Here is a 20058-nt window from a genome sequence, read left to right on the forward strand (position 1 = left end):
CAAATTAGCCTCTAGAAAACATGTGTCAGTAGTTGCGGGGGTGACAGCGTGCACCCAATGTTTTGTCATGGAGCTCCTAAGACTAGTGTTAATTTTGCTGCCCATTTTTCAATTTAGTCTTAGTCTCAGTCTTGTGGTCAAGTTAATTCTTCGTCTGAGTCATATTTAGTCATTCACATATCATTTTTGTTGGTCATGTTTTAGTCGACTAAAAGTCACAACAACTTAGACAAAAGTAAACTCACTGTATTTTAGTTTCAGTCAAAGCATGTAGGGATTCGAATGAAATGTCACATGGTACAGCACACGGCAATGGCGTGACTAAACCAGTGTCCACACAAAGGTGATATCATTGATGGTGCTGTTGAATCAGGTGTCGATTGAAAGATGACAACCTGTCCATTGATATGGAAAGTGATGGCGCAGGAGCTCAGACTAGTCTGGAGATGACTCACTTGAAAGACTGACCCAGAAACTGTGAACACTGGCGCCTGCCAACAGCCACGTCACACTCGTGTCCATTTGAAATTATGCCTGCAAATGCTTGTGCCATTGGCAACAACAAATCTGTCTATCTTGTCTCGAGGGCAAATAAATCTGAAGAGGGCCTTCACTAAACCGAAACTGGTTCAATGGCATGCATGGCAGGGAGTGTCCTTCAGCTTGCTCTCTATCTTGCAGGCGCATACGTTTCCAAACTACCATATTGTCAATTCAATTTTTAAAGCATGGCAACCTTGTCCTACCTGATATAAGTCTTCAAAAAGCATCCATTTTTCAACAGAATTGCATTCAGGAATTGACAGCCAGTGGCTGATCTTAAAATGGTATTGAAATAAAACGGTCTATACTTGTTCACTTTGTCCAGGTCCTGGTTTTGTATCAGCCAGCTGTTCTGTTGCTCAATTTCATCCTCCTATGCCAGAGACGAAGGAACATCTTGTTTCATTTTGGAGGACAACTTGTAGCATAGATATTATGATTCAATTAATTTCAATGTCTGGCCGTGCATGTCACCACAGGGGAACGGCCATTTATTGATAACAAAGTTTGTTAGGAAGTCAGAGGTCTGGTAAACGGCACGTGTCTATCGGTGAGGACGACTCGGGAGAATTTGCAGCACTGTCAGTCCACAAACTGCCAAGTGAAGCCGAGCTGGCAGCAGAACATAAGCTCATTTGCTCACTAATTTGTATTCATTTCTATTAAAGAGCTCTAACTAAAGCTATGTTTTCAGAGAGCTGGTTTTAAGGCCAGTTCACACAAACAACTTTATTGCACAAAATCAGCGTTTTTAGTCACTAGAAATGGATAGACTTGAAATAAAAAGTTGTTTATTATCTGTGTCACCTAACAGCAACTTTTAATGGTCATAGCCCAACGTTTAGCCTCAGTCCACCACCCTTTCAATGGACAAAAATAACAACGGTGAAGTCCAGAGTACTACTCTTTGTGCTTTGTGCAACATTAAAAACCAGAACTGGTACCACGATCAAGTATTTTTGTCCACTGGCCAAAGACATCAGGCCTAGTATGAACCTGGAAAGGTTGTCTGTCAAGGGGATATGAACAAGTAAGCAAACCATAACTAGGTCGACAACTCTCAAACTTTATGTTGTCCATGATATTGGTGGTAAGAGATAAGAGCTGTGAGCTAAAGGACATTATGTCTCATTGTAAAAAAACACTATTTGCTTGTAGAAAAACAACATGCACAATTGAGCCTGGTTAAAGCTTCAATGCAGGTTCAAACACAACTTACAAACAAAAAATTGAATTGAAAAGTTACCTAGAAATGTTCCAGTGAATCCCAAAGCCAGAAAGCTAGTTACCACCAGTATGGTTCCGGTCACAATTAAAACCACACCAGCGTAGAAGACACTCGTCTGGTCCATTACGTCCCACCGAGCCTGAGCCTTCATTGCCACTGTCATGCTGCAGAGAGAGAGAGAAAAAACGGTTGTTTTTTTGCATTCACTGGATTTATTCAGGAGTGGATTTTAATGACAAAACTACATGAAAAGCAAATGGAGAATAAATCATTTTGATTTAGTCATCACTTGCAGTGGAAAACTCAAAATACAGTGTCAAGTTATTTTGGAAGTACAGTATTTCAAACTGATGAAAACTTTTTCACCCAGTTAATTTGAATTAAAAGATGGACATTGAAGAAAACATGACCAACATTCTTGTGGCTATACACTACTGGCACCTGGATTGGTTTCAGTTTTACTGTGTGAGATTTTCCAGAGTCACGGGTGACAAGAACAGATTGTCACACTCAATCTCCAGAAACAGATATATTTCCCAGCCTGATAGAAATGTTGACTTTGGACAAACACATCACAATGTCTGCAAGAAAAAAAATACGACTTCAATAATGTAGCTGACGCCGAAGTCAGTCTTCAGCGTAACAATATTGGATGTGAAAAATTGGTATTGAATCATTTGGTCACAATATGGCACTGTCTCCTGCCACGCAACAGTCTACCATCTACCTATCAAAGAGAGGTACCAGGGGATTATTATGACTGCTCTCTTTGATCCATAGAGGAGAAAGCCTTCATTGTTTTCAGGTTTTCTCTGGGGAAAAACAATTAGAAGTCAATTTGTTGGATTGTTTGAAAGCAAATTACCCTGAGGCCCAAACAACTTGGACTTTGGCATCATCAACCAACTTTCAACTTCACAGGCTTCTTCACTCAAACAAAATGAAACACAATTCACCACAATTCTCACTTTTGCGGCAAACTTTTCACAGTCTCAGTTAATGTGAGTGATTCAGATAATATGGTTAATCAGGCCCAAGGATTGGTGAAGTGGAAATTCTTTCCTTGGAATCCATTTGCTGCATTCTGGATGTCTGCAGGACAGAGAAAACAAAGTCCTTCTTGTGTCCCACAGTGCTTTTGATTTATACTGACGTCACACTTGAGTCTCACTCATTACGTCAAAACATATTTTGTTTTGTCATTGCAGTCAACAGAAAAGTTCATTTCGATGAACAGTGAAACAAGCGTATAGCATTTCTTTTATCTTAGTAGTTCTACAGCTGGGAAAGGTTTCGTGGTCGTTTTCCCAACCTAATCCCACTTCATCAAATGAGGTTTGGGATACTTGCAACTTAGTTACTGATGTTTGTGAGAGTGCTCAGTTATCCGGGTCATCACGCAGCAAAGGTTTGAATCAGGTCAACCGCACTAGTAATAGTCAAAGAAGACGTTTCACCTCCTATCCAGGAGGCTTTGTCAGTTCTAAGAGCTGGGTTGGAGTTCAGGCTTATATTAGGCCAGTTGAATGGGCAAAGGTGTTCATGGACAGGGGTGGAGCCAATCCAGTGTGATGGGTGACAAGGTCAGCATTATGCTAATGGGGATGTGTTTATGGGTCCCCGCCCATTGGGGATGGGTATCAATGGGCCATTAAAGCAAATGCTGAATGTAGCCCAGGTGGCCATTGGGGCTATTCAGATGTTGAAACTGTACAGGTGTGAAGGACCTGTCCAAGCCTAGATCAGCGGCTAAATCTGACTAGGGATGGTGTTTAGGTCAGCATTGTATGAGGATGAAAGATGGTGTCTCAGTCCTCCACCTCTGTTCAGAGAGGGTTTTCCCACTTTGACAAAAATGACATCTTTTACTCAAACCACCGGTCTTCTTTTGCCAAAATGCCGACATTGCTGTCTTCAAAAGAGTGTTTCTTGTCCTCTAGGTGTCTAGCTGAGTCTTGTCCAGAGGAGTTGGCTCTCCTGTGTTGGGCCATTCTTTTGTGGAGAGGTTGTTTAGTTTCTCCAATGTGTAGGTCTGGGCACTCTTGGCCGCACTGGACTGCATAAACCACATTACTCCTTTTGTGGTGAGGAGTTTTGTCCTTGGGATGGTTGAGTTTCTGTTGCATACTTTGAACTGAACCCTGACTTCATGTTTGCTAAAGATTCTACGGAGTTTCTCAGAGACCCCGGCCACATAGGGAATAACAATAACAATAACATAGTTACTGATCCCACTGATAATTCATGCCTCTAGGGATAAGTTGTCGAGTCATTTAAAGGGGCCCTATTATGGTTTTGTATGTGTTAAGAGTTATCTACAGTGTTACAGCGAGATGAAGTTGTAATGATGCTCTCCTCTCTTCAGTTTTTCTTGACCTTCACCTTCGGCACACAGGTGGAAGTAATCCCCATCCACCTGCTGGAGGCGGCAGCCTTTAAATTCCACCTGGTTCCAGTCTTGTGTGCTTGACCGTCAAGTTTCCAGACTCGTAAAATTCCAGAACGTTCTCTCGCTACTTGGACCCGGAGTTTTCTGATTTTGTATTTTTGCCTTGGTCCCTGGGCTTCTTTAGTTGTGTTTTTCCTTCTCACCGTGTCTTGTCCCGACATCCACATATGCTTTTGATTTCCAGACTCGTGCTCCCTTGGTTGATCATTTGTTTTCTCCACAGTTTGATGGACATTTTCGAATTTTTGACTTTTTTGAGACATTTGGACTCCTGATATTTTGTGATTGCGATTCACTGATTCTGATATCCAATCCTCATCTGAATGATTTTGCCAAGTATACCTACAAACTTCATGCTGCGCACAACAAAAATGAGGACAAACATATGAACTGAGCCAGGAAAAGAGCATCTCGACACATTAACAGTGGCAGCACTACTTAGTTCTCCTCAGTCAGCACCTTAAACAAACAGGTTTGTTTATGCTGCTTCGAATACATAGCTCAACAAAGTGTCAGGCACTGCACATCATGTCACTCTTCTAAGGCAAAACAGAACATTTTGCACATGGGCATTTTGTAAACTTGATATAACCTTGAAATTACATTTCTTTTTAATTGTGTTTTGGATGAGAAACACAGATGATCGTCACATCAGAATCCAATAAGACAGGCTTATAAATGAAAACTACCCAGAGACTAAATGCATGCTGTCACACATGTAGCGCCTCCCCTGAGGAAGCACTTGTTGCTGGGAAACAAATAATAATGGTTTTATCAAATTTTCTTCTATTTGCAGAGCTTCTCCATCCACCAACGTAAAAAAAGCTATTTATAGCTGCAAATGTTGTCTTTGCCCCAAAACAAACACTGAAAGTTACCAGAGGAGACAGATTTTCAGTCTGTTTCATATTTAATACGCCTCACAGTGTTTTTATGCTGTTTTTCATGAACAGGCTCATTTCCATAATGGAAAGTCCAATGAATGGAAACAATTAAAAACAGAATTCATCATATCCAAACTTCTGCCAAAGCTCAGTAGTAGTACACGGATCTGTGATCGAACAGACGCCAGTGCATCAGTGTACACAACAATCGTCATCCTTAAATGCAGGAATTATGATATATATTTTTAAACAGATATTTTTAGACTTTTTTCAAGAGGTTGGTGGACAATGTGTTATAAAAAGGAATTCACAATTCACTTTAGATTTTTTAATCACCTTTGAATTATGAATCCTATTATTAATGTACTAATCCTTTGTTGTTTGATGGCCTTATATACTTTAACAGACAAGGTTCTCCTTGAATAGAAGCAATGGGAAGACATTCATAACATTCGTTGCACTCAATCTCCTCGCTCAGACATCTTTCACAACTCACTTTTCTTTTGGGGCTCAAACCAAATGGTCATTGGGCAACAGTGTTTAAATGTATTAGCCTCTTAAGAATTGCAAATCTGAACAGCACGCAAAAACTTTTGCTCCCGATAATAGGAACCAGAAACCAAGTATTAATCAAGTAATAATAATAGAAATTGTGGTCAGCTTTATTCGTAGAATCAGAAGTTTTCATTTCAACAGAAAACATTAAAAGCATCAGAAAGATGATGTATTGTGTAAACAAGCTTTGACTTACTTTTATTCAATGTTTGTGCTAACTTTAACAATCCCAGCTCTTTGTTTGGCACAGACTGGTGTTCCCCCAGTATGTAAGTATGTTTGACCGCCTTCAATATAAAATCTTAAACACTCTTATGAATTTTTCTAAGGTCAGTGGGCCACACAGTTTAGCCGACTTTGTTGTTGAATCGTTCTTGCACCGGACAATGGAGCACTGGTTGCCGGACAATCTTGCTGTATGTGTGCATAGGCACACCTGTGGCTTCCTGTTAAAATACGCTGTGATTCCAGAAAGTGAAAACTGTTCCTGCTAGTCTGTGATGTGAATCCTATGGCGCGGTCTCCTTTGTTAGAGGGGGCAGAAAGTGTAATGCGATCCGGTGAGCTGGCAAGCCGCGTGAGACACAAAAAGCTACTGCTGGGCTGTCTGTTGAGTAAGATGGTCAGTCAGGACACACTGCTGGGATTTTAGATTGAAAAGGAGATGGGAAAACAGGTCTGTGGGACAGAAAGAGACACAAGGGGAATGACCGTTACTTTGGTTATAATGCTCTATGAAGTCACTGATGACGAAGTGCCCTCCTTCTGCTAAATATATGTGAGCGTGTGTGTGTGGCCGCATGAGTGCGGTTTCATGACTGACTAATTTGGTTGCTTCTGATGGTGAATTTGAAGAGAGTAACCTCAAAATCTTTAATCCCGTCAGTGTCACCGGGATTGTCACTAGGACCTCTGTTCTATATTCACAAAAATGGTCAACTTCTGCCTCGAACAAGGGGAAGAATCAGGATTCCGACCTGACAGTAGTTTAGATGTTCTGAAAAGCTGTGATCATAAACAAAAAATGTCATCCAAATAAGGACAGAATAATGAGGTCACAAAACATATAAAACAAGAAATAAAGAAGCGGAAGTAGGGAAAGATGAGAAAATGGCCATAGAAAATGCTTACATTACATTCTACGCATTAATTGTAGCTGTATTATGAGGAGAAAATGACTGCTTTACAGAGCAGGGAGTGCAGAGAACAAATGATCTGATGACACCTGACCTAATTCTAGAAGATTGGTGAGACAAGTTGTACCCAGCAGGAACATTTCTACTCCATCCAACGTCTCAAGCAAACCGCCTAAAACTACCTCAAAAACAGAAAGAAAGAAAATAGGGTATTTAAGGACCCATTGCATATTAACAAAAGATATTTCAAATTCATAACACACTTGCTTGGGATTAAATGCATGGAATACAAAATTCAGGGCCACATAATCACATTGTATTTACAGGCTGTGAACTAAAAACCATTCAGTAAAGCTGTGTCTCCAAATTGGGCTTTAGGTTGGCAGTGTGACAACCTTGAATTGGTGGTACTTTGTGGTTACTAACAGAATGAATCTGTGAAAGTTATGATTCTGGTCTGAATCTTTAGGCACAGAATGGAAGTTATGTGACTGTTTTCCAACTCCATTCACCCATCCACCGATTTTCCTTTTCTTTGTACTGTGGTGTCACTGTGGTCATTCCAAGCCTGATCAGTTGCCTCTATATCACATATAGAAAGAAAGACCACCATGGTTGCTTTTAACTGGCCAGTCAATTTCGCTGTATGCCACTGGATTGTAGGAGTAACTCACAACACAGCAGGAAACCAACATACAAACTGAACCTTACAGTTTGTATGTGTCCCTAGATTTGAGCCAGGGACACGATTCGCACTGGATTCCTCGCTGGTGTACTACTGTGTGCTAGCTTAGCAATGTTTTGTTCTGTTTCACAAAACCTTCTCTATTTATCTTCCTCTTTAATAATTTCTGTTTTACACATTCATTCATCACAAACAGATCAACCTCCATGACCGTGTCGCCCTATCCAAAAGCGTGGTTGCCATGCAACAGATGTGCACGTGAGGGAGACAGAGAGGGGGAAAGAAGTAGGTAACTTGTTCCATTCAGTTGGCGTGACTTTTATTGTAGGAGGTTTTGGTGCATCGTGGGTGGAGTGGGAGATTTTTTTGTCCCTGGCATAGAAGAACGAAAGGACAAATTAAAAAAAAAAAGAGAAAGTATTGAGAATCAAAAAGACAGCAACGTGTATGGAGCCAAAGGTTGGAGCTATAGAGATTTAAAAGAGCTCTTTGTCTGCAACGTCTAAACGGTTTGCATAACTTAAGTGATTCAAATAGTGTCTGGCATGTAGGCAGGACTTGGTTTTCTGCATTTTAGGTCAGTGTGTCATTGAAGTGCTTGTGCAACTCCTGGATATAAGGCTAAAATCACTGGAGTTTGGCCTCATTTATTGTGCTTATGGGCATTGTTTAACAAACGTTGACCTATTTAAAGTAAGTCAACAGAATTTATTTTATTGAAATGTCGTTTAATTGTTTATTTATTTAATGACATCATCACACACAGCACTGACTTTGATCCAAATTAAGTTATTTATCAAAGAAGAAGTCAGTCTTAATATACACTTTGATGGCAACATACTGTGAATTAGGGCTGAATGATTTTGGGTGAAAATTTCTTTTTGCTGGAAGGGTTGCACTTGAGGAGACGAGGAACAAGGAAATGGTCAAATGGAGAGGACACATGAGAGACATGGGTTGGACAGTCCACATACAGTATTCTTTGACCGTTATTCTGTTGATTCGCTCCTGCTTGGTCGTGAGTGGCTGCAGTCACAGCTGAAATGACAGCAGTAGGTGGCCAAGATTTTCACCTCAGCTACAGTGGCCTGCATTTGATTTCCTTTACCATTCAAAAACCACATTCTTTTACATCGCAAATCGATTTGAACCGCAAATGCACATTTATGTCAGGGTCTTATGAGACTAGATTGAAAAATAAATACAAAAAAAGATTATACTTCCATAAGCTGATGCAAAGGGTCATGAAGCTAGCCTTGTGGCTATTGATCAGGCTGTTTACTGTGCAATGTAATTTAAACAAATCTGAAACCATCATACTTTAATCTTCAAGCCCACTGCTTTGCTTGAAAAGTGTGTGATTCACCTGTGGCTGCGATACACGTTGAGTAGGAGGATGACAAAGCCCAAGACGTAACAGGCCAAGTATGGGCTGCCGAACATCCTGGACAGATTTCGTGTTCGGTGTTCCCATCGTGCAACCTGCAAAATTGGCGAGTGATGTCAGTTACCTTTGGTCATTCTATAACACGGTCATATATGGCAATATGTCACTGATAATTTACCATTACTACGTCAGAGTAAATTTCTGAAACTTTCATTTGTTTCAAAGAGACGGTACAGAGGGAGAATGGCGAACATCGCTTGGGAAGCCTGTCTACACTTTCCACAGGGAAGGATAGAACCAAGTGACAACTTGGAGATGACCTTGGAGTCTTAATATTTACATATGTATGCATAGTTTTCTGAGATTATATATATATATATATATATATATATATATATATATATATATATCTTCAAGCCCACAAGATTAAAGTATAGTGGTTATATATATATATATATATATAAAACCATATATATATATGATCAGGATCGACTAGTAATACAGTCAGGATCAATGCAATCAGTAATATGAAATACAATCAGGATGTACAATTTGAAGAGAAGAGAAGAGATGACCTGACCTGAGATTTTAGAGACGTTCAACTGATATGAATATGTCGATTAATTTCACATGCTCATGGTTTGACTTGCACTATGTCACTTGAAAATACACTCGAGATTTAAAAAAACACAATCACAGAAAGTTGTACAAGTATATATATATATATATATATATATATATATATATATATATATATATAATGTCAGAAAACTACGCATATATATAGAAATATTGCATGGAAAGAAACAAAAAAAAACAAGAAGGAAAATATGTGAATGTGAATAAAGGACAGATTCAATAGTTGTCTGCAAAACATATTTTTGAGGTTAACTATGCAATTGAATAACTCAAGTCTTGGTGTTGTAAGATCCCTTTTATGCTTCTTTGTTTTGTAATGACAACAAGCCCTTTCTTGTGTCTGTGCCTCCCCAAGAAAGAGCGCAAACATCATTCATGCACTACAGACTCACCAGTAAGTTCATCTTCACGAACGAACAAGACAGCAGGAATGTCAGCCACAGACATCTAGAGTAGCTCTCAGACAAAAAAAATCTAGTTTTCCAATTAAAAATAAAATCATAAATTAAATAAATTGAAGGTTATATCACAGACAAAAGCTGGGGTCTCAAGTTTTTGTACAAAACAACTTTGGCTAGCTATACATGTTATTGAATGAATACTTTTACAGCATAATGATGATTAGGAATATCTCATACGTGGAGTAAAACAACTTGCGTTATTGCGTCTATCTGTAACTTCAGGTATAACTTGTGGTACAGTCCACAGAGCTACAGGAGAAGCACACATACAGTATTACACACATATTAAAAGTGGATCTGTCACATGGAGATGACCAGATGAAGGGAATGTCGGAGATTATTTTTTATATCCTATTGTGTTTTGGTCTTAGTTCAAAATCCATATAACAACAAGTTTTATTTTTTAATTGCATTGCATTTCATTTCAAAGGGAAAATGGAGTTAACATCTTCATAGTTGTGTCTACGTTACTGAAGAAATTTGAAGTGTACAGCCAGACACCACCTAACATAAGCTATGACAGGAGGGGAAATCTAAATTTTCATTGGCTCTGCATTTCCAATAATTTGACTTGTGATATTGTGACAGCTTGTACAGTGCGAGCGTGTGACGCAGAGTTGGCAGGTTGGCTGAGAGAGCAAGGGAGCAGGTGGTCTTATGATAAAGCAGATAGGACGCAGCAAAGCTCGGTTGATTAATGAATAGGATTCAACGGGCAGCGGTGCACTCCACTCTGGTAATGTCACAAATAGACACCCACTCCGGGAGAGAGAGGAACGAAGAAGAGCGCTTAGGTCGAAAAGAATCCCATGCTAGAGAAGATAACAGGCAAAGAAGGCAACAGAAATGTTACGAATGAAGAACAGGGCCCCTATAAGTACCGTAATCCACTCCACTGTTGAAACTGAAAGTCACTGAAATTGAAGCTACTATAGGTTGGGAGAACCCCTAGTACTGCTTTGGGACAATGTGACCATAGACCACCTCATGTCAACCGACAGACAGAAACTAAACTCTTGCAGGAGTGTTGTGAAGAATAGGACTAGAGAGGCCCAACAGAAGCTACAGGACTATTTTGACATCATTGACTGGACGCTGTAGCCACTAACTTTAATAGACTGGCAGACACTGTGTCATCTGTTTTTGAGCCGATGTGTGTGTGTACAAAGCAAAACATTCCATGCAGTCAACAACAACAAACCTTGGATCACCCCAAATTGCTGACATAGACCTGCTCTGCATGGTTTGTGGTCATCAATACAAGTATACACTACAAGCAACAGTCTAGTTGATACATCGCCTGACTTCGTGTAGTGTAGTAGATTGTGTTTACTGACAGATGCTAAAGGATGGATCCAGTGGATTTTACTCAGAAACAAGAGTGTGGATTAGCCAGATTACATGGTTGATATGAAACAGTGAAAGATAGGAATGAAATGACATTCAAACAACGCCTCATGACACGTTTTCTTATGAAGACATCACAGTTGTGACTCACACACGTACGCACAGACACAATGCGTGGGTTCACTTGAGGTCACATCGACCTGGCAATCAATGTAATTGAATCAGTTGCATAAAAATAAGAAAGCAGAAATGTGCTCCGAGAGTTCTTTGCAGATTACGACTTTAAGAGTTGTGCTTTGTTTTTTCTTACTACCAACCTCCAGGCGAAGGGGCATTCAAGGTTTTGTTTATTACAAAGTGAACATGGCCGAAGGCATAAGGTAAATACAGTGTGTCCAATGGGTGAAAATTGGGAAATTAACCATTGATAAAAAAAAAAAAAAAACTTATTAGTGCACTTTAGGTGACCATTCAAGGGTAAAATCTCATCAGTCTGAACAAGACAGTAATATAATACTTTATAATAATTTATTACTAGCTAATATGCTGCAAACACACACATGAATCAGTGAATTATTTAGGGTAATACATATTCCCTAGCCTAAAGTGTGACGAAAAATTGTTCCCAGAGTTTTTTTGTTGTGCTTGTTGTGCAATAATCATGCACAGAGGACTGAAAAATGAAATAGATACATTCAATCACAGAATGAATAGTCACAGTGAGTCACAGTCCAGAGATTTGATTAACATATTTTTATTTTCCTTTCTTTTGAGAGAGATGTCAACCTCGAAGGTCAGTTTCAGGATATTGGCATTGTTCAATTTAAGTCCTTTCTGCTTGTCCCACATTTCTTTTTTTATTTTTTACATTTTTGCAAGTTTACTTGCTTTTACTTTCAGTACTACGTTTTGGTAACTTAACACTATTGTCCTTTTTGTCCACTAAAAACACATGTAGTCATAAAATAGATAGTGGGGAAAAAAAGCTTACGTAAAAGCAGCAACTCTAGCTTTCAAGACTCACCTTCACCTGAACTAACATTAGCAACCGACAGCACGAGCGGATGGATGGTCACTGAGATCACACGGATGTGGGTCAGATTGAGTCACTGACTGGGAGTTTTCATATGCACAGAGATCAGATGCTATTCAATATGGAACTGGCTCATCTGTGCAAACAGGGCAGAATCAAAAGCACACATCTCAACTTAGTTGCCCTTTGCAATAATATGAGTATGAATCAAAAGGTCACAGTTTTTAAGAAGTTTTGAGTTTAAAAAGGGACACACTTTATTGAAAGCTGATAGCTGAATCCTAGAAGATAGAAAGATCAGATGCAAATCTGCTCAGAAGACAAAGACGCACTGTCATGGGACCAATGCGATGACTCTATAGTGGGACATCCATGAAAGGACGTAGTGTATGGTCACAATTGTATAATAAGGTCAACTGAGCAAAAAAGTTCAATAACAGGCAGCAACAGTATGTTTGGATCCACCAATGATGACGTGTGTAACACTAAAGATTCTACTGTATGTCAGTCTTATCAAGCAACACAATATTCCATCCCACAGGCCAAACGGATCTATGTGTATGGAAGAGACCAACTTGCACTCTGTGGGAGCCCTGATATGAATTATTGTGCATATTGCATTTTGCATGAGAGACACTCTGGATCTTCTGTGGTCCATCGTCCATTGGATTTCCCACCATCGCTAACTTTTGAATGTTACATCGGTCGTGATATTGAAAAAACACCATTATTACTCCTTAACCTTACTTAGAAATTTGTTGAGCTACGTTTACGACCTTACTGCCTAATGTTCATGTACTGTACTAGCAAATTAATTTGCGGCTATTAACTGGTTATTTACTTGTACAACGATTGTATCGAGGAAAGTAGCCTTATACATAAACATCGCCGAAAAAATATCAAGTTGAAATGGAAATGGGAATGAAAAGGAAAACTCCAATTGAATGGGGACGGTCACAAAAGTCAGTGCCCCGGGGAGGATAGTGAGACAAAAACAAAGGAGTGACACAACCAAATTTGAGAACAGTGGTAGGAGAGCCTGTTGGAAATTCTGAGGAATAATGCAAGAATTATTAAAACAACAGAGAATATAACACTGAAGATGGGAGCAACTTCAAAGTCAGTGAGAAGTAAATGGATAACCCGATGAATGGAACAAAGGGAGGAAATTGTCAAAATAAAAGCATCAGAGATTTTATTGCTAAAAGATAAAACAAAAAATCTAAAAAGGACAAACATAGTATTGAAAGAGCATCTTGCTAAAAACACAGCCTCAAAGATCTGAATGGAACTATGAGGAGAGAGTTGCCACTTGGAAGCCAAAGTACGAGCCATGAATACGATGGTGAACTACAGTAAGTGCCAGAGGCCATGAAAGCTGATGATCTCAGGCTCTTCTCAGGGGATCTAATCAGGGACAAGGTGGGATTCAATGAGGATTTTGGGATCGACTCTACTCAGAAGATCGGCCAGCTGGCTGTAGAGGGTGCAAGACCACACCCCATTCTGGTGAAACTCAGGCCAGAAACGTCACCGTCAATGATCAGACCATTCAACCACGATTATGCACAGAAGGTTTGTCACGACAGGAAGAAGCAGGTGGCAATGAAGAAGAGGTTCCTGGTATTCAGAGTTCAGAAATCCTTCTGAAGTCATGAAAAAAAGTAACGATAAGGATGCAATAAGAGACACCTCAACTTGGAAAAGAAAGTGGAAAAGGGGCATAAATGATAAGAACTGTTCTTCTCTCTGCTCCTTTTTGATCCTTCAGACCAAGTTGATGATGAGAGAATTGTTCATATACATATTCATTCATTCATTCAATACTCAATGTCAACATTTAAACGCACGCACAGTCACGCTTGGGATGGCACAGTACAACCTTCGATAAGCCATTAGAACAGCAAACTCCATTGACTTTGTCTTCTTATGTAATTATCAAGCTGAAACTCCCTTAAAGATTGAAGCCTCAAAAACAAATGCGATGAAACAAGGAAATGATTCACAGTGATGACCATATCATGTTGGTAAGACATTTTCGACGTGTCACATCAGGGCTGACAAAATTGGAGGGTGAGCGGGACTTTTGTTTTTTGCTCAACTCATCAGAAATTCATATTTATATGATTATCATATCCATTCACTTGGTCCATGCACATCATTACCCCTCAAGAAAGTGAAGAGCAGCAGGGAGATGCAAAGCTTCCAATCCTGATAGAAGAGAAGTGTTGTTGCAAAAAAATATATAATGTGCACTACATTTTCTCATGGTTTCAAATTGAAAAATGAAGTTATATATTATATGTTGGAACAAAATTCCAGAGAATGATCCTGTAATGTGATGTCTGAAGCTCCAAAACCCTCTCGGCATGTATTCTGAAAGAGATTCAATCTGGAAGAGAAAGATATCAAACCAAATTAAGGAAACTTATTTGTGGAAATTTGTATTGGTAATGCAAATGTAACAACTTTTGTATTATATATGTGTCATATGTAAAAGTGGTGGTAAGAATTGTTTGCAAAGATGTTAAATCATCCACCCCAACATTTCCCAGATGTCTTGTCACCCTCTGTATTGAGCTGCAGCTTCTCCCAGCCATATTTCCTTTGCCCATCTTTTTTCTCCGTGCAAAATTATGGCGTCATTTGTGTGATAAAATCACCTTAGTTCTTCCATTATTCCCAAAGAAACGGTAAAATAGCTCTTGTGGAATAAATTCAGTGAGCACACATTAAACAGTACCTTGCTACATATGACTTTAACTAGATGCAATTTAACCCATCATAACATGGTTATCAAAAATCAAAAATCAGGTCGCACGTGATACCAGCCCAAATAGGAAGACTGAAGGAACACACTGACTCATGGTGTCATAGAACACCATCAAGTCAGCTTGACATAGTGAAAAATTGTCTTCAAAGTGGTTCAAAGAGCAGTTTTAATGTCACCCTGCTTCAAAGAGAGCAAACAGAAAGCTGGATAACCCAACAATAAAAGCCTCATACATATCTTTTTTGGTAAGTTTTGGTCAACTTTCATTCTCTGTTGTTCTGAGATGTCACAATTTCTTTGCACCAAAACACATGAAGTAGCCCCCTGTCTTTCTGATTAATGTCCATCCTATATTATTTTCATCTGCTTTGTCACTAGAAATAGCCGTTTGTCAAACTACATTGTACATTCAGGGGCACAGGGTAAATTCTTGCTTTGGTAATATCACTTCAAATCCACTTGCTTCAAAAGATGGACATAATAAAATCTCTTCCCTGATGAAAAGTATTCTATTTTTTCCCATTTAAATGCTCAAAAAGTTACCTCTGAGTGGAGAGAACCACTTTATTGTTTTTCTTTAACACTGGATAGTGTTTATTCTTAAATATAAGAAGTAACATAAACTGAGAGGAACATCACATCATAATTTATAACGTCTGTTATTCACAATGTAGTAATAGAGGAGCATAGGCCACATGATGCTCTCAATCTTTTTCATTGCTCACCAGACTGTTTCAGTAAAGTGAAGCAATGAACGTGGGTGTAACATGGATATATAATAAAAATCTCTGTTTGTCTCTTTGTCTCTATGGGAGTATTCAGCCATATTCTTGATAAAGAACTTGTGTCTCTATGATGAATTGTTGGGAGAGTTATCGCAGTTGGTGCAGGTCACTCTCATGTGTCATTCTTGCAATAAGACAAAGACAAATTTGCCTTCAGATATGACTCACAAAACAGCTGAAGGAAGACAGACAGCCGAAGGAAGGTGTGCGGGGAGAGACGGATTTAGAAATAACTCACAATAGATGAGCGAGGATAAAAGGAGCCAGCGAGAGAAAAAGAGAAAAATTATGACCATGTGATTCAAAAAGTCGCCTTACAACATAACCATTGAGTACCAGAGGAGGCAGTCAGACTGAATAGAGAAATCTACAGGGGTTACATGGAAGTCACCGAAAATGATCGACTGGTGTGAGAAGACACATAATAGACAAGTACTCTATGTGTCAGTCATAAATGTATTACAGAAAATGTAAATGCTACCGTTAAACAGCAGTGAGTCTGTATTGAAGGTGTGCAGCCATGTTAAAGGCAGCTTTATAAAGAATGCAGAATTAGCCACTGTTTGATTTGTGGTGTCAGAGAAAACTACCAAAGGTATTAATTGTATCATGTCTTTAAACTTAAGACATTTTACAGCTTGTGTTCATTTTCAACTCGAGCGGCTCCCGACCAGCTTTCCTGAAATGAGCTTGTTGTACCACGTGGAAACTCCCTGTCACTTTATATTGAAGAGAATCTATTGTACCGACTTTGCAGGTCACTGCAGCCACAGATTCCACTTGGATCGACCATCTCCTCTTACAAGAGGGCAGCATGCCCTGTACACCATCTGTGAATGGAAAATCTCCTCACACATATTGTCATCCGAAGCTGGAGGTGGGGCCGGAAAACGTGAGCTGAACTACACACTATTCCGTTGAAACAATCGCATGATACAACATCAACATTTTTTTTTATATGTTGCTGTGTCCCCATGGTCGGAAAATATTGCCTCCATGCAGTATGCTTCAGTAGTCTAAGACTTGAATTCTCTGTAACACTTTAAACACGCACCTTAAACGCAATATTAGTACATTCATAAGGCATTATAATGCATTTATAAGGCTTTATACAGCATGTTCCTCATGTTCATGATAATGTATGGTAACACGACAAGGTTTATAAAGCATTATAAGTTGATTTAACTGAGTTATAAAGACTCAACAACCAACCCTTATAATATATACTGTTAATACTGTTGCAAATGTCACATGTGATATGTGAACACCTTCTATAATGCCTTAAAAATTATGTCTTATGAATGTATTAATAATGTGATATAGATGAGACCTTTAAATAAAGTGTGACCAAATTCTCTACATTTTACTTTGTCCCTCACGTGGCAATATATGAAGACAGCTATATTTAAACAGTGACGATAAACTCGTGTGCCGCAGCATGTGACCTCCAACACATCACCCTTAATTCAATTCTGCTTGTGCGAATTTGTCTCACTGTTCTGTCCGGCATCTTTGATATTAAACCTGAAAGGCTTTCAACCAGAAAGGAATATTTCTCCTGCGCTGTCATAAAGTTCTGACAGTCCTAATTCTACACCGGTGCGAGGACCATTATTTTGGCTCTGCTTTCATCCATCGGGACAAAGTGTATATATGGTCATTTGGGGTCCTTTCCTGGCTGAGCATCACTTATTACATTAAAGTAAATGCCCGTTCTTTTTTTCCACAGAGGGATCGAGTGTGTGATGAACAAGCATCCTGCTGGGCAGTGGGGCCGTCATGCTGGACAAATACAATTGTTGAAGCTGAGTCATGTTTTATTAGTCTCCATTGAAAGTGAATGGAGAGGAGAGGCACGTGCACTGGGCAAGGTAGTAACATGAGACAGCAAGTGTGATTTCTGTTTTTTCGCCTTCATTCTTATTTATTTATATTTTTTAATCAATCATTTACCGTTCTTGCGGCTTCGCATAACATTATTCTACATGGAATATGTCACGTTAATCAAAACACACTGGTAAAATGGTGTGGCAGAAGAAAAAAAAGGAATATTGAATTACACTTTAAAATAGGGAACATTTATTATCATGAATAAACTGCTTATTCATATGTGTATTAGCAGCATACTAGGCAGCAATTAATCATTAGAAAGTACTAATAATCACCATCTTGTTAATCGTGACTATATTTCACTGGTAATAAATATACTGGATTATTTATTACCAGTAAATAATCATTTAAAACTAATTTGTTTATCATTCAATACATGTTGTCAATACATGTTCCCCAATCAAAAGTGTTACCATTCATTTATGGAAGTTTTCGAAGAATGGGCAATCTAGAATGACTGTTTGACCAAAAATAAATAAGTAAATAAAATCCAAATTGACAGTGATGTATATACGAATTGACAGAATCGTACATTCTGAAGGTGCCACAGTTGTACATACCACATTCCAGAATAACGGGTTGAAAATGATGGCAATCACAGCTACACAGAAGCCAGCGTCACAAAAGTTGACATGTTTTAGGAAGTGCCTGATCAGATTCAAGTCCATCTGAAAGAGCAAAAAGAATATATGTACATTGCACATTATTTGTCATCTTACCAATCAGATAGATCATGCAAAAACAATCGCTGCAATGTGTTCCTAATGAAACCCAAAATCGACTTTTAAACCCTTCCAAAACCACACTTTTTAAAAACAAAGTCACAATCCACCTGACCAAGTCTGCATGTGTCTGGTGTCAATAATCAGAAAAACACTTATTTCAAACTCAATTATTAATTTTTAATTTTCACCACAAAAATCTCTTATAAAAGTAACTATACATAAGAAGAAGAAAAAAATAGATATGATGGTACATTGTCATATGATGTTCAGTCAACTGGATTTTAATATTCATGAAAATTCAACTATAATTGAAAGTGGTTTGCCTCTGAGAACTATTTACATAAGAAAAAAACATAAAATAGCACTGAATATTTCAGCAAAATGTAAAGCCAAGCTTCCCGGAACTTCTGGAATACCACAGTACTATTCAAATTCATGCATATTGCTGACTTCCCATGATTTCTACAAAAAAGTTAATGGAACACACTTAGACACACAGAGACAATGTAAATACATGTAGTTTTTTTCCGTTTTTTTTACTTGCAAGTTTTATATTTCAAATTCAGATTTCTGCTAACACACCACAGGAAGTGTAGACACATTCTATATAGTAGTTCTTCAAAAAATGCTTTGTATTACTTTGTAACACTTGCACTTTGTATTTACACGTAGTAACCAAGAAAACGGAAGTCCGACACCTGCTGTCACCAAAAAATCTGACAGCGTTTATAAAATGTAATTTGTACAATACAAACATAATGTGGGTGTTGTATTCTAATAAAAATATTAGAATACAACACGCACATAGTGCGAACGTGCATTCCGTGCTCAGGAAACACGATAGGTTTGACACGTGTAGACTCTTATTTTGAAGAGGCCCCCACAGTACAGGCGGGGTTTCGGCTGTCGGTATCGGACTCGGCGCGTCCAGCCAGGCGAAAACGCATTTTCTAACGCTTTTCCACGCAGCATTGCTCAAACATGTGCTACATAGACCATAGACACGTCTTGCCACGGGTAGTTGTGTTACCTTCGAGTAGTCGACGTTGTTCAGGCCTCCGCAGCAGTCCAATGGCACAGGATGGTTATTTTTTCCGGCTAAATATTTGTTCCCAGCGTCGCAGGTCATTCGCTCTGCAGCTCACTCGGCAGTTCCGCACTCATAGCACTGTTAAGGGTCAAAGATATTGCACAATAACTGGTTCAAAGTGGGCCGTATGTGTCAAACGATGGCTGTCTTTCAAACGGGAACTCGACGTTGCTGTAGCTGTTCTCAATGCACTCTGGGAAATTGAGTCCATGTGGAGGAAGCTCGCGCCAACTCGCACGTTCGATCGATTAGTTTCAGTTCAGTTGTTGAAAGGGTTTAACGACGTAGATTCTACGTGGGGTTTGCATTCTTTTTTCCTCCGTTTTATTGAATCGTTTCACATACGACAAATAAAATTTGAAAATAATAATCATATGAGTCTAAATGATTCTAGTTACATTAGGTGTGCAACTATTCTTTTAAAATAGTGTAATTCAACTCAGAGTTG

At 38.9% G+C, this 20058-nt stretch overlaps 1 protein-coding gene across 1 annotated transcript in view; it reads right to left on the reverse strand.

The window, feature by feature from the left end:
• The window catches only part of pemt (phosphatidylethanolamine N-methyltransferase), a 32814-nt gene extending 13033 nt beyond the window's left edge, over positions 1 to 19781 (reverse strand). The window contains exons 1-4 of the mRNA XM_053853115.1: positions 19551 to 19781; positions 18356 to 18463; positions 8847 to 8962; positions 1790 to 1935 (exon numbers count right to left, since the gene is read on the reverse strand). Of these exons, the coding sequence (XP_053709090.1) occupies positions 1790 to 1935; positions 8847 to 8962; positions 18356 to 18463; positions 19551 to 19649 (469 nt within the window). The 5' untranslated portion in view covers positions 19650 to 19781. The remainder of the gene's footprint in view (positions 1 to 1789; positions 1936 to 8846; positions 8963 to 18355; positions 18464 to 19550) is intronic.
• Positions 19782 to 20058: the final 277 nt, after the last annotated feature.

Source organism: Synchiropus splendidus, chromosome 1 (assembly GCF_027744825.2).
Source record: "Synchiropus splendidus isolate RoL2022-P1 chromosome 1, RoL_Sspl_1.0, whole genome shotgun sequence".
Classification (NCBI taxonomy): domain Eukaryota; kingdom Metazoa; phylum Chordata; class Actinopteri; order Syngnathiformes; family Callionymidae; genus Synchiropus; species Synchiropus splendidus.